General features: G+C 31.1%; 1 protein-coding gene across 2 annotated transcripts in view; it reads right to left on the reverse strand.

The window, feature by feature from the left end:
• The window catches only part of LOC139811274 (osmotic avoidance abnormal protein 3), a 34,237-nt gene that overhangs the window by 5,019 nt on the left and 15,414 nt on the right, over nt 1-13,804 (reverse strand). For both annotated transcript variants that reach the window (XM_071775455.1, XM_071775461.1), the window contains 5 exons: nt 7,531-7,820; nt 3,755-4,231; nt 3,040-3,349; nt 2,307-2,689; nt 961-1,475 (listed from right to left, as the gene is read on the reverse strand). In XM_071775455.1, coding sequence (XP_071631556.1) covers nt 961-1,475; nt 2,307-2,689; nt 3,040-3,349; nt 3,755-4,231; nt 7,531-7,820 — 1,975 coding nt within the window. The remainder of the gene's footprint in view (nt 1-960; nt 1,476-2,306; nt 2,690-3,039; nt 3,350-3,754; nt 4,232-7,530; nt 7,821-13,804) is intronic.

Consider the following 13,804-nt stretch of genomic DNA (forward strand, 5'->3'; position numbering starts at 1 on the left):
TAGTGATACTTTTATTAGTATTTTTAAGACAAAAAAAGAAAAAATAATATATATATAAAATATATATGATGAAAGAAAAATAACATTATTATTCTGTTGTAGCAACCCTAACTTTTTTTCCGTGTGGTATTAGCTCTTTATTCAATATATATTAAATTCTCACCTTTCTTTTGCAAACAACTCTAAAATGACAATTTTTAAGTTACGTTGTTGTAGTAGCAAATGAGCGATATGTGTGCGTATATGTGTATACACGAGGGCTCGATCAACACTTTTCTTTAGCTCATTGTCACTCGTCTATAGAATTTGACCTGACAAAACTTTGAATAATGAGGTTTTTCTTTTTCACGACAACGCACGGCCCACCAGTCTGCGGATGAGGAAGACAATTGTTGAACTGTAATGGACTGTTCTTCCTCATCCTTCTCATAGTCCGGATCTGGCGCCTTTTCGGCCTATTGAAAGATACACTTTGTGGACATTAATTTTTAGATGCCGATGAGCTAAAGAAATGTGTTGATCGAGCCCTTAAGAATAAAAGCAAAGACTTTTACCACACAAATATACAGCGTCTTATTCACAGATAGCAAAAGTTTATAGAAAGAGATAGTGATTATGTGGAAAAATAATAAATGTGCACACCATAAAGATGTAAGATTAAACTCATGTAAACGTCAAAGTTCCAGGAATAAAATTATGTGAGAAAAAAATTAGGGGGCATTACTTTTGTACCGACCCTTGTATATAGCTAGATACTCTTATTCCTCTACAGTTATTACTTCAAAGTTGCATTAAAAAATAATATATAAAATTGTAATGGTTCAAAACATTCAAGTTTATTCTCTAGAAAACTTTGTTTTTTGAGTTGTGTCATTGTTGCAGCAAATAAGCGAATTAAATAGTAGCGTACACATAAATATAAACATATAATACTCGTGCGCGCATATGATATAATCTTACCGAAAGTCTTCGCTTCCCTTGCGTGTGCTAGAAGAGTATCCACTCTGCTTCTTCGAAAATAAGTGTTCACGGCATTCCAGCCGTTTTTTTTCTGTATATCTCGTCTACCGTCTTCTTCGTTATCGTTATCTTGATCACTATCATTTTCGTCATTGCTACTATTATTATTACTATTGTTATTGTGATCTGCCTTGGAGGAAATACCGGTGAGGTGAAGAATATCCGCCCGCGCCGTGGGAGCGGCTGGAGGTAGAGGTATATGAGGGGACACATCCGGCAAGCGCCATCGTCCTAGTTCATCGCACCAGGTCGCCGCCTCTCTCATCGCTGCAATATCTCGAAAGAGGCAGCCAGGACGAAGATAGGGTACCATGAGGTCGCACAATTGGGACGTTAACAGTTCTCTTCGAAGGAGCTCGCGACGTTCGGCGTCCCAGGATGCCTGGAGATCTGCGGCTTCAGCTTCTAATTGTTTTACTCGCTTCGCCATCTTCTTCAGTGCATCTTCTGTCGATCTGTTATTTTAAATATATGATCAATAGTGATCATTTCTTTATTATTAATAAAAATATACTTATCAAAATTTATAGAGACATAAATAAGGTACATAAAAAAGACATAAAAAAGTGAATATTTTGTTCTTCAATCTCGAGCTAGTATCTCTTTTTTGCTTCCTCATAGAGGAAGCTTTTTTCTATTATATTTATATTATTACTATCCTTTATCTGTTATTTTTTAAACATAATTTTATTTTACATTATTCTGTTTGAATATTATTTTTTAAAAATAAAAAACAATTTTTTTAATTATTATTAAATTTTTATTAAAATAGAAAAAAATAACTTTTCAAAATATTTTTTAAAATAATGCGGTTTTTTTCAAATGATTTTAGTCTTCAGATAAATTACAAATATCTATATATATAAAATAGAATGTCTGTATGTATGTTCTTTATACACTCTTAAACTATTCGACCGAATTTTTACCAAAAGTATATAAAATAAGGGTAGAATTTTCCGGGGAATGTTATAGAGTGTATAGTTTTTCGTTACCGAACTTTTTGAGAACCGGTATCCGAAATTTTTCCAATTTTTCGGGAAATAATTGACCAAATCTTAAAAAGTTGTATACAAAATAGGGGTAGAATTTCCCAGGGAGTGCCATAAACTGTATAGTTTTTTGTTACCGATCTTTTTGGGAATTGGTATCCGAACTAATAAAGGAATTTTTTTCGATTAAGGATATTAAAACACAAATGAAGTTGTTTGAAGAAAAACGACTCCTGGGCGAAGCCCGGGTAACCAGCTAGTTACAAATAAATTAACATTGATGAATATTGTACAAACCTCAGTTGGCCGTATACTTGGAAGACACTACCATTGGCATCGTTGGCTTCCAGCGCCCCTACAAGAACTTCTAGCTTCTTTCTTCTTTTCTCCCTCCTTTTTTTCAGTTCCGCATTACCGATCTCTTCTCCACCAATCGTCAGTTTCTCCAACCTTCTTAGAACATCTTGTAAAGCTGCCTCTCTTTTCTTTCTTCTTCTTTCCATTCGTTCTTTATCCAACTCATTCATCTTCTCACATTCTTGACTGAGATTTTCATTTTTGTCAATATTGTTCGTCATGTTTAATCCCGATTTGTAACGGAATTTCAGAGCTTCTAGTTCCTCTTTTAGTTTTTGAGCTGATAAATTTGAACTCTCGCACTCTTTCCGTAGCCTCTCCACCTTTAATCATATTTATATCTTTCTTATTGTTATATATTGTATAATTTGTATCGTGTATGCAAGTGAAAAGTATCAACTGTATTTTGAAGTTAAATTAAGAAATATGCAACTCTTTTTTTTACATAGAAATAGATAAATAGAAGATTGTTTATATATTGAATATACAAATTATATATTCTAAAAATTTATAATTAAATTTATATAAAACTATATTAGCAATATATAATTAATAATAATAACAATAAGTGTATAAAATAACTGTGAAAAAGATATTTGTAGAATAATTAATAAGAACATTTATATACATATATATATTTGTAAAATTAAAAATTATATAATTATTGCATCACCTCGTCGGAATATTGTTTCTTTCTCTCTTCCTCCGCATCTTTTTGGAAGTCCGATCCAGCGTTTAATGGGTCGCTGCAGTCAAGCAACTTCCTTAAACGTTGAAGTTCTAATTGATATTGTCTAAGAAGAGCGTCTTTAGGGTCTTCATTGACGATCGGCTTATTCTTGATGCAACGAGCTCGGGCAGCATAGCGCAGAGTGCTGAGGGTCTCTTCAGCGTCGATGTCACTTGGGCTTACGCAGGCGATCATCAAAGTTCTGGCATTCCCACCCAGACTGTCTCGCAGCAGTCTCGTCAGTTTACTATCTCTGAGAAGAATCATAGTACCTTTAGTTTATAATTACTTTTTATTTGGTTCTTTTCGATAATTTGTAAAATCTTAAGAAAGTGGAATCTGCGTTAAATAATTATGTGTATGTAATAAATAAGTATAAATAAGTATAATATTATAAATAATATTGTATTTTATTGCATAATAAATTAAATCATCTAAGACAGATAAGTCAAAATTGAATTGCAATTGCAGTGTTTCTTAATTCTTATGAGGTTTTCAACGTTTGGACATAATTTTCAAATAAGAAAGTTAAGTAAATACAATTTTTGATTATATGTAAATAATGTAAAATGAAAACTTCATCAAGTAGTGGTGTAAATCAGAAAAGATAAAGCTGAAAGTTCATGAAAAATTATGTAAAAATGATTTGGCATAATACCTGTAAGGGACATGTCTTCCATTTCCGGCCGCTAACGCACTAATGACATTCCCTAATGCCGATAAACTCAGATTGATACTGGCAGCTTCTTTCAAACGATCTCCCGTAGCTCCAGTCCTGGTTTGCCTTTCGGATCCAGCTAGATCGACTAAATGCAATCGACCTCTCCTGATAGCATTACCACGTTTATCATCGTCATTGATGGCAATCGCCTCGAGTGACAGAGTTAAAACAGCGTGACTCCTCGAACTGGCAGCGTTCATCTTCGTCGCGGCTGCGGCTCTCCTTTGATCGCCCTGTTGAACCAACGTGGCGCATTCGGTCGCGTCTTTGACGGTGACCTCGCGCAATCCACCCGCGACGTAGGTACCTTTCGTGGGGTCCTCTTTCAGTGTCAGGGTTTCCCCAGTGTCGTCTTGTAACAAATCTCGTAATCGCTCGTTGTAGATCTCGAGGTAACTCAGCAACGCCAAATACCTGAACGTAGAAAATGTAATGATAATAAAGCATTTGAGAAGAAATATATAATCTATACAATATGTAAAGAACTTTTATATTTCTCTCTTAAAATTGAATAACTTTTGTATAAGTTGTTTTCGTTGTGTAAATCGATTCGTGTTTAAACAATGTGATTCAGAACACATGTTTGACCTTAAAATTCCTTAATTCTAATCTAACGATTTTTTCTTTTCTAAAGTTTTGTATAAAGCTTAGTGTAAAAAGAAATAGTTTGCTTATCACAGGTTGGGTATATACAGGGCGCTGGCGTGGGGGAGGGAAAGGTTCCACGTAAGCGCCCGCATCTGATTGTGAGTTGTGACTCACCGTCCTTGCCTATCTCTTGTACCCGACCTGTGATAAGTAAACTATTTCTTCTTATAATTTAAAAACTCTAAGCTTTGAACAAAATTTTGGAAAAAAGTCGTCTCAGAATTAAGTCAGGAATACGACATTTCAAGGACAAACGTTTGTTCTGAATTATCCTGTATATGTTTTGTTTCCATTAAAATGGAATATTGTGTAAATTATATATTTTTGTAGAAATTGATTTAAGAGCAGCGTTTGCCTTAGATGCATGATTTCAAAATCATTTGAGTTAAAGATAAGATGAAAATCCGTAAATTTATCTTAGATGAGGTATAAAGATAATTTTGTTATTAATTAATCTCGATAAAAAATAAAATAATTATTGTGATTTATCTAGATAATTTTGTGTTTATCAGACTATCTATAAAAAATTATTTAAAAAATACACAGATTATAAAAGATATATTAAAACAGTATTCACAATTTTATTTTTAGTTTTTATTTCTCAAAAATAAAAGTTTTTGAATATTTTGTCTGATAAGCAATTTTGACGTACCTACACTTATTTGCTGTGCTAAATATTTAAAAGGCGTTCTACTAGCACCGGCGATGTGGCAGGGATGTATTATATTTAAAAAAGATGTTTTCAACATTTTGAAAATTTATAAGAGATTGGAGTTCTTTTAATTCCATTTATTCAATTCCAAATATGAAAGTGCTTTGATGTTATCTCTAATAATTGTTTATTTAATATTTTCATTTTTTTCAATATTGTGAAAGAAATCCTCTCTGCTACTACTAGAAGTTGATCTATTTTCTAGTGTAATAATATTTTTGTAGTGTAAATAATTTACTTTTTTCAAAAATGTGTCTTTACACAATTTTATTCAACTCACGACGGTTTTGTTAATATTAACAGTAAAGGAGTGAAATTACAACACAATACTAATGTGGCATAAAGGCACATAATAAAATAATTGCGAGCAAAAACCTTTATTTCTTTTATTTTTTCTGACTTCTGCGCTGTAAATCCCCGCGCGGCGTAAATACCGATTCGGATTTACAGCGCAGAAGTCAGAAAAAATAAAAGGAATGAAGGTATTTGCGCGCAATTATTTTGTTATGTGCCTTTATGCCACATTAGTATTGTTGTAATTTCAGTCCTTTACTGTTAATATTAACAAAACCGTCGTGAGTTGAATCGGTATTTACACCGCGCGGGGATTTACAGCGCAGAAGTCAGAAAAAATAAAAGGAATGAAGGTATTTGCTCGCAATTATTTTGTTATGTGCCTTTATGCCACATTAGTATTGTTGTAATTTCAGTCCTTTACTGTTAATATTAACAAAACCGTCGTGAGTTGAATCGATTTTTCAATGTAATAAGTAGCGCGATCATATATTACGACTACGTAAAATGGTTACTGTAGAGAATGCAAAAGGTTTAATGGTTATTTCATAATACATAAGTGTAGAGGGATAGTAAAGGATGGAATACAGCAAAATACAAGTGCATAGCTCTTGTATTCTTTGTTTAGCTTGATATCTTGTATATCCCACCTGTTTAAGATATATAACATTTTTAGGGTGCGGGATTTATCCCATAGTATAAACACTCTGTAAAAATTGAAATCTCCTGTTCTTTTTTTCTTTTTTTTTTTGGATCATATAACAATAACCTTTAATGCATCTATCGTTCGTCTAACTTCTTTAAAAAATTTTTCAGTTTTATAATTTGTTTATTATTCTTACACCTTAATAAACTTTTTACACACATTTTATAACTTATTATGACATTTTATTGCCTTATTTATAAACGTTACTTGTAATTTTTTATAAGGCTTATATTCTACCTATGAATATCATTTATCCCACTCCTATAGGATATATGGTAAAAATGCAAGGGTCTCTAAAAGTTTTTTTTGTTAAATACAAAGAATAAATATTTCTTATTTCTAATTTTTTTATAGTAGTAGACAGTATAAAGTTTTTATTGGTATAATTCATTTGCCTTAAACGTATGAAATAGTACTCAATAAATTAAGTTTTCCTTAGGTGCGGCGTATATACCGGAGTTACCCTATATATAATGTTCTGAAATCTAATTTAAGGAGGTTCGATGGCTACAACAAAATGCAGAGAATTTCATAAAATTTTAATATGTTGTTCTGGAATGCAAAATAGAATTATGTGAATTTATTAGGAATTTTTCACCGTCCCGTTTTGAAAAAAATCTACTCCAAAAATTTAAAAAATACAATTTTTGGATTAGATTTTTTTCAAAACGGGACGGTGAAAAATTCCCCAAAAATTCACATAATTCTATTTTGCATTTCAGAACAACATATTAAAATTTCATGAAACTGGCTGCATTTTTAACATAGGTTTTTATGGGAAATGACATATTGCATATACCTTCAGAATGAAATAAGTGCAAGAAAAAATGCAAAATGATAAAGAAAAAGAAATTTGCACATGTAACTTAATAATTTACAAATAAATGAGCGAAAAAAAGGGGAAGGTTACCGCACATTTCGTAGAAAAATTAATTATTAAAGCATAAATTGCTTGATTTTTCGTCTGCTGGACTGTCATGGTCGTGAACGACGTGACAGCAGCACGCATTATACACGCGGCGACCAATCAGAGCAATCCCCTTCATTCCCACTACTTCAAACGCTAGTGCGCTGTTTCCAGAACCCCCGCGTCCCACTACTCCCTCCGATGAAGCCATCGAACCTCCTTAATTTAAACTGCGGTAAAGAAATAACAGGAAGAATTAAAATCTTATCTTAGATAATTTTTATTAGATAAGATAACATGATTTTTCATCTAAGATAAAGATGAATATACTTTCTATTTTTCCATCTAGATAAGATAAAGATAATTCTATTTTTTTATCTGGATGATCATCTAGATAATTTTATCTAGATACCGCGGCAAACATTGTTTAAGAGTTTGAAGAATACCTTGTTTCGGAACTGGCGGTGGAAGTCGCCTCGAATAAATGTTCCAATGCACGTTCGATGAATCCTCGCATTGTAAATGATTTCCCGCAACCAGTTTGACCGTAAGCGAACACAGTGCCATTGTAACCCTCTAAGACAGCCTCAACGATTACGGAACCTACATCTTCGTAGACCGACTCTGTTGTAGCGGACGGGCTGAATGTAGCGTCGAATTGGTAGACTTTTCCACTTCCACTGGCGGTATTTTCCAACGTGCAGGATTTTGTCAGCGGATCGATCGTCACCACGTTCTGCGACAAATGTGTCAGTGGAAAATACACATGTGATAAGAATCGACAAAATATGATAATCGATGTTTCCTATTTTCCGCACTATAATATCGATCATTTTGCAGAACAAGAGAAAGTAGATCTAGAATTTTTATATCGAATTTTTCATAATGTAAAATTTTAATAGAAATTTTTAATATAATAGCATTTTAAATGATATTTAACGTGGAATGTCATTATCAAAATCTTTCATTTTTGCTTCCTCATAGAGGAAGCTTTGTTTTCGTGAATTTCGTATATGAACCTTTGATTGCGTATAAAGTTGGGTCTAATCAACCAAATTTAAGTGATTTATATATGAAATAGGGGTAGAAGAAACCAACGAAGAGATTGGTTTTTGAGTTTTTGATGCCAATATGTTCAGAGTGGTCTAAAATGTCGAAATATCGCATCAAAATCGCCTGTCCGTATGTGTGTATGTATGTGCAGATTTAATGTCTGTGGTTGCTCTAACTTTCGCAAATATTGAGATATCGGGCTGTTTTTTTTTTAATCGATAGAGTATCATTCAAGGAAGGTTGGTATTGAATTTGGCGATGATCGGTAAAGGGTTTTTTTTTAATTTTAATTTTTTTAGAAATGTCCGTGGTTGCTCTAACTTCCGCAAATATTGAGATATCGGGTTGTTTTTTTTTTTAATCGATAGAGTTCATTCATTTATTTATTTATTAAATCCATTCAACCATTCATCCATTCATCTATTCATCCATTTATCCATTCATCCATTCATCCATTCATTCATTCATCCATTCATTTATTTATTTATTAAATCCATTCATCCATTCACCCATTCATCCATTCATCCATTCAAGGTTTAATAAATAAATAAATAAATTAAACAATAAATCAAAAAATTAATAAATAAATATATTAATAAATAAATAAATAAATAAACCAATCAATCAATCAATCAATTAATAAATTAATAAATTAATAAATCAATAAATCAATAAATCAATAAATCAATCAATCAATCAATCAATAAATAAATTAAACAATAAATAAATAAATAAAAAAAAATAAATATATCAATAAATAAATAAATCAATAATTCAATAAATCAATAAAACAATATATAAATAAATAAGTAAATAAATAAAACATTAAATCAAAAAAATAATAAATAAATATATTTATAAATAAATAAATAAATAAATAACCTTCGCTCACAAAGCTTCCTCTATGAGGAAGCCAAAACAAATAAATACTAATAATTATACATCGAATAAAATACAAACTTCCTCATAGAGGAGCTTTGTGAGCGAAGGTTTCTACTTGCACATTTCAAAACCATAAGAAAACAATGTGCAGGTTTCTACTTGCACACTTAAAAACTATGAGGAAGCAATGTGCAAGTTTCTACTTGCACACTTAAAAACTATGAGGAAGCAATGTGCAAGTTTCTACTTGCACACTTTTTCGTACATTCGTTTGCCTTGTGGTTGCCTGCACATCCTATGACATGTTTATATTATAATGTCAACCTTTAACTGTTATATTAACTGTTTAAATTTTTATAATTATGGGTTTATCTTGATTTAGCTTATCAGGATATTAATAATAAAATATTTATTAAAATCATAGGAGATAAAGCTCTTCAATGCTTACAATTATAATACAATTAATGCAAAAGACTGAAGTTATCAATGAACAGTAACAAAATCGCCTGGGAAAAAAAATCTTTTATAATGTCTTATGTGCTCATATAAGAAGCGATTTTATATGCTTATATATGAATTTTGGCCTGATAAGATCTTATATGGTCATATATGATTATATAAGATTATATAAGGACATATAAAGAATATCTCTTATAATGTCTTATATATGTGTTCATATAAGACATTATAAGTTTATATAAGAAGCGATCTTATATGCTTATATATGAATTTTGACCTAATAAAAGCTTATATGGTTATATATGATTTATAAGGACATATATATATATATATATATATATATATATATATACAGGGTGTCCGAAAAATCGCCTACTCCACTTCGGGAGGTGATTCGGGACCCAAAAACAAGCAAAAAAGTTCATACAAACATAGGTCCGGAAATGAGCCGTTTCCGAGTTATAGCCACTTTTATGTTCAAAAATCGTAATTTAGAATCCGCTTGGCATCCCTCTTTCTTAATTATTTCTTAAATTAAAAATTTTTATTTTTAAATATTTTTAATTTTTTTAATTTTAATTTTTTTATTTTTTTTCAATTTTTCAATATTTGCAAATACGATTACATTATTTTTAAAAGAAATCAGTTGTTTTCACGGTTATTTAAAATCAGTTGTTTTCACGCCTATTCAAAATCAGTAAGTAAATCACGGCTTTTCAATAAGTTTCAAATTATTATTTAACAACACCTTACTTTTAGGTTGTATCTAATCTTTCCGTATTCATCAATGGATCGTTTAAGTTTTAATGAATTAGCTGATATGCATCTTATGTATGGTCTTGCTCAAAGTAATGCTGCCGAGGCAAGAAGATTATACATCCAGTCTTTTCCAAATCGAGATGTACCGGGAATAGCGTCTTTTCGAAATGTAGACAGAAACTTGAGAGAATTTGGTAATTGTAATTAAAAAAAATTAAAAATAAAAATTTACGATTTTTGAACATAAAAGTGGCTATAATTCGGAAACGGCTCATTTCCGGACCTACGTTTGTATGAACTTTTTTGCTTGTTTTTGGGTCCCGAATCACCTCCCGAAGTGGAGTAGGCGATTTTTCGGACACCCTGTATGTATATATATATATAATATATATATATTTAAATAAGTTTTAGAAAATTGTTATTTTTAAATGTTATTTTTTAAGTGTGCCACTTGATTTTCTTCTTCTTAACATGCCTAATATTTCTCTTAAAATTTTTTCTTGACTAAATATTTTGGTGTAACTCCGGTATATACGCCGCACCTGAGAAAAACTTAATTTATTGAGTACTATTTACTATGTTTAAGGCAAATGAATTATACCAATAAAAACTTTATATTGTCTACTACTATAAAAAAAAATAAAAATGTAAAATATTAATTTTTTGTATTTAATAAGAAAAACTTTTAGAAACCCTTGTATTTTTGCCATATGTCCCAGAGAGGTGGAATAAATGATATTCATAGGTGGAATATACGCCTTATAAAAAATTACAAATAATGTTTACAAATAAGGCAATAAAATGTCATAATAAGTTATAAAATGTGTGTAAAAAGTTTATTAAGATGTAAAAATAATAAACAAATTATAAAAAATTTTTAAAAGAAAATAGAAGAACGATGGATGCATTAAAGGTTATTGGTATACGATCCAAGAAAAAGAAAGAAAAAGAACACATAGAAGATTCCGATTTTTATAAAGTGTCTGTACTGTGGTAAATCCCGCAAGCTAAAAATGTCGTATATCCTAAGCAGGAGGGATATACAAGATATCAAGCTAAACAAAGAATACAAGAGCTATGCACTTGTATTTTGCTGTATATTCCATCCTTTATTACCCCTCTACACTTATCATAGAGATATAAGAATAGAGTACGCGAGCAAGCTGAAAAAGCGATATAAAAATAGAAAGAGAAAGCTGCGCGTGGGCCCCTTCTGTCTTTGTTTCGCATGCGCGCGTAGACAAAGACAGAAAGAGCCTACATGCAGCGTTCTTTTTCTATTCCTATATCGCAGCCTTTTACGTGCTAGCATATGACTCGCGCACTCTATTCTTATATCTCTATGAGACTTATGTATCATGAAATAACCATTAAACCTTTTACATTCCCTACAGTAATCATTTTACGTAGGTCGTAATATAGGATCGCGCTATTTACTACGGTGAGAAGTCGATTCAACTCACGACGGTTTCGTTAATATTGACAGTAAAGAACTGAAATTACAACACAATACTAATATGGCATAAAGGCATATAACAGTGTAATTGCGAGCAAGTATCTTTATTCCTTCTATTTTTCTGACTTCAGCGGCGTAAATCCCCGCGCGGCGTAAATACCGGAGTTACCTTATATAATTTAAATTTGATCATCCACGCCATTTTAGATGGACAATGTAGCGGCCCCAAATTTGTACCTAAAATTTTTCTTTTAACAAGACCTTAAATGAGGTGGATATTATAAATACTCGAAACTATTATTCCCTCTCTCTCTCTCTCTTTCTCTCTCTCTCTCTCTCTCCCTCTCTCTCTCTCTCTCTCTCTTTTTCTCTCTCTTTCTCTCTTGCCATTTAAAATTTTCGAGATGTTCTCTTTCGTTATTTTCGGGGGAAAAAGAGGTGGAAAACATTTCAACATTTTTCCATATTTTCAGCCGTTCTTAAAATACAAAGCAGATTTTAGAGACACCCTGTACAGACATAATAAGGGTAATGGAATTAATAATGACATATATAGAGCGACTCAATGAAATATGAGATAATTCTATGATATTACGATGCATTAAAATGAAAATTTGCGAACATAATAACGAAAAATACGTTCGATAATTGGTCAATTGAAAGTACGATGACTCACAAATGCGGCAAGTTTCGCGGAATAACAGTTCCGCGAATAAGAAACTCCACGAACGAGAATGTGAAATATTATCGGCTGGGAAACTCTTGGACGGAACGATAATATATGTCGACCTACGATAAATTATGTGATTACTCGTACAAAGTTGTAGTAAACGATTTGTTAAATGACTATACACATACTATACACAAGTAATGTACTAAAATATTAAAAGAATTAATGTAACGCAAATAAGTTAATGATAATAGTACTTAATACTGTTATATTATTTATAAGATTTGTTATATTAAAACCTCTAAAAATTTTGGACTGAAAAAAAAGATAGATTTTTTATCTCGTTTAATCTTTTTTTAATCAAAACTTTTACAAAATACCAATGCAAATAACTGTAAACTAATAATTTATATGTATATAATTGTAAATCCTGAGTTATTTAATAAAAGAAAATAATAGTAACGCGTTATTGTAATAATAATAACATAATTATAATAATAGTAACATAATCAATAAAAAATAAAAAAAGTAAAATTAAATATAAACAAAATTAATATAAGAACAATAAAAATAGCTATATAAAATTAGTAAAAAGTAATAATAATCATGTAATTTTAGCGCTAAATGTAGAGTATAACATAATAACGTTCCGATCGTTGATAAGAATGTTAGAATGTGCATTGACACACTGTCTCCCTTCGCCTGGATGGACGTCGCTTCATTGATATATGTAGTGAAGCTAGCTAAGTAAATGCTGTAAGTGAATTACGGTAATATGGATTACGTATGTCGTGCATAAATTATTTAGCGATCGACAAGGACACTGCGTGCATGAGTATGCGCTATCTACCCGTCTAATTCGTTATATCTATTCCCGTGTACATAGTGCCTTAAAAATATAAATTCTTTTTTTAATAAAAAAATAATTAAACATTACAAATCAAATAATTTATTTTTTTGTGTCAAATAAAATATAGGGTAGACCGGGGCACGTTGTCACACATTTTTTTCAATATTTTTTGTATTTTTTACATTCAATATTTAAGAGTACTTTGATATGCCAAAATTTCGAGTGAACCCTCAGCTTCAATTGGACAGTATCGAATTTTGTGTGATTGTTACTCTACAGTTGTTACATAACAATAAATAACGACAGGTCACGGGGCACGTTGTCACATCAAATGTAATTGCATGCAAAATGTAATCCAAACTGTATACAACGTAAATATCAATATATTATAGTGCGCTGCAATGTAATTAAGTAAAATCCTTCACAGAAACATTTATTTTATTTCAAAAAAGTACAAGAAGCACGAAGTTTTCGTCTTAATCTAAATAGGCAAGAATTCCACTCAAATGCGCAACTTATTGATAAACATTTTTTGTTTTATAATCATGTCGGTGATTAAACATAAAATATTTTTATTCGTTATCGTCATCC

This window comes from Temnothorax longispinosus, chromosome 1, assembly GCF_030848805.1.
Source record: "Temnothorax longispinosus isolate EJ_2023e chromosome 1, Tlon_JGU_v1, whole genome shotgun sequence".
Taxonomy (NCBI): domain Eukaryota; kingdom Metazoa; phylum Arthropoda; class Insecta; order Hymenoptera; family Formicidae; genus Temnothorax; species Temnothorax longispinosus.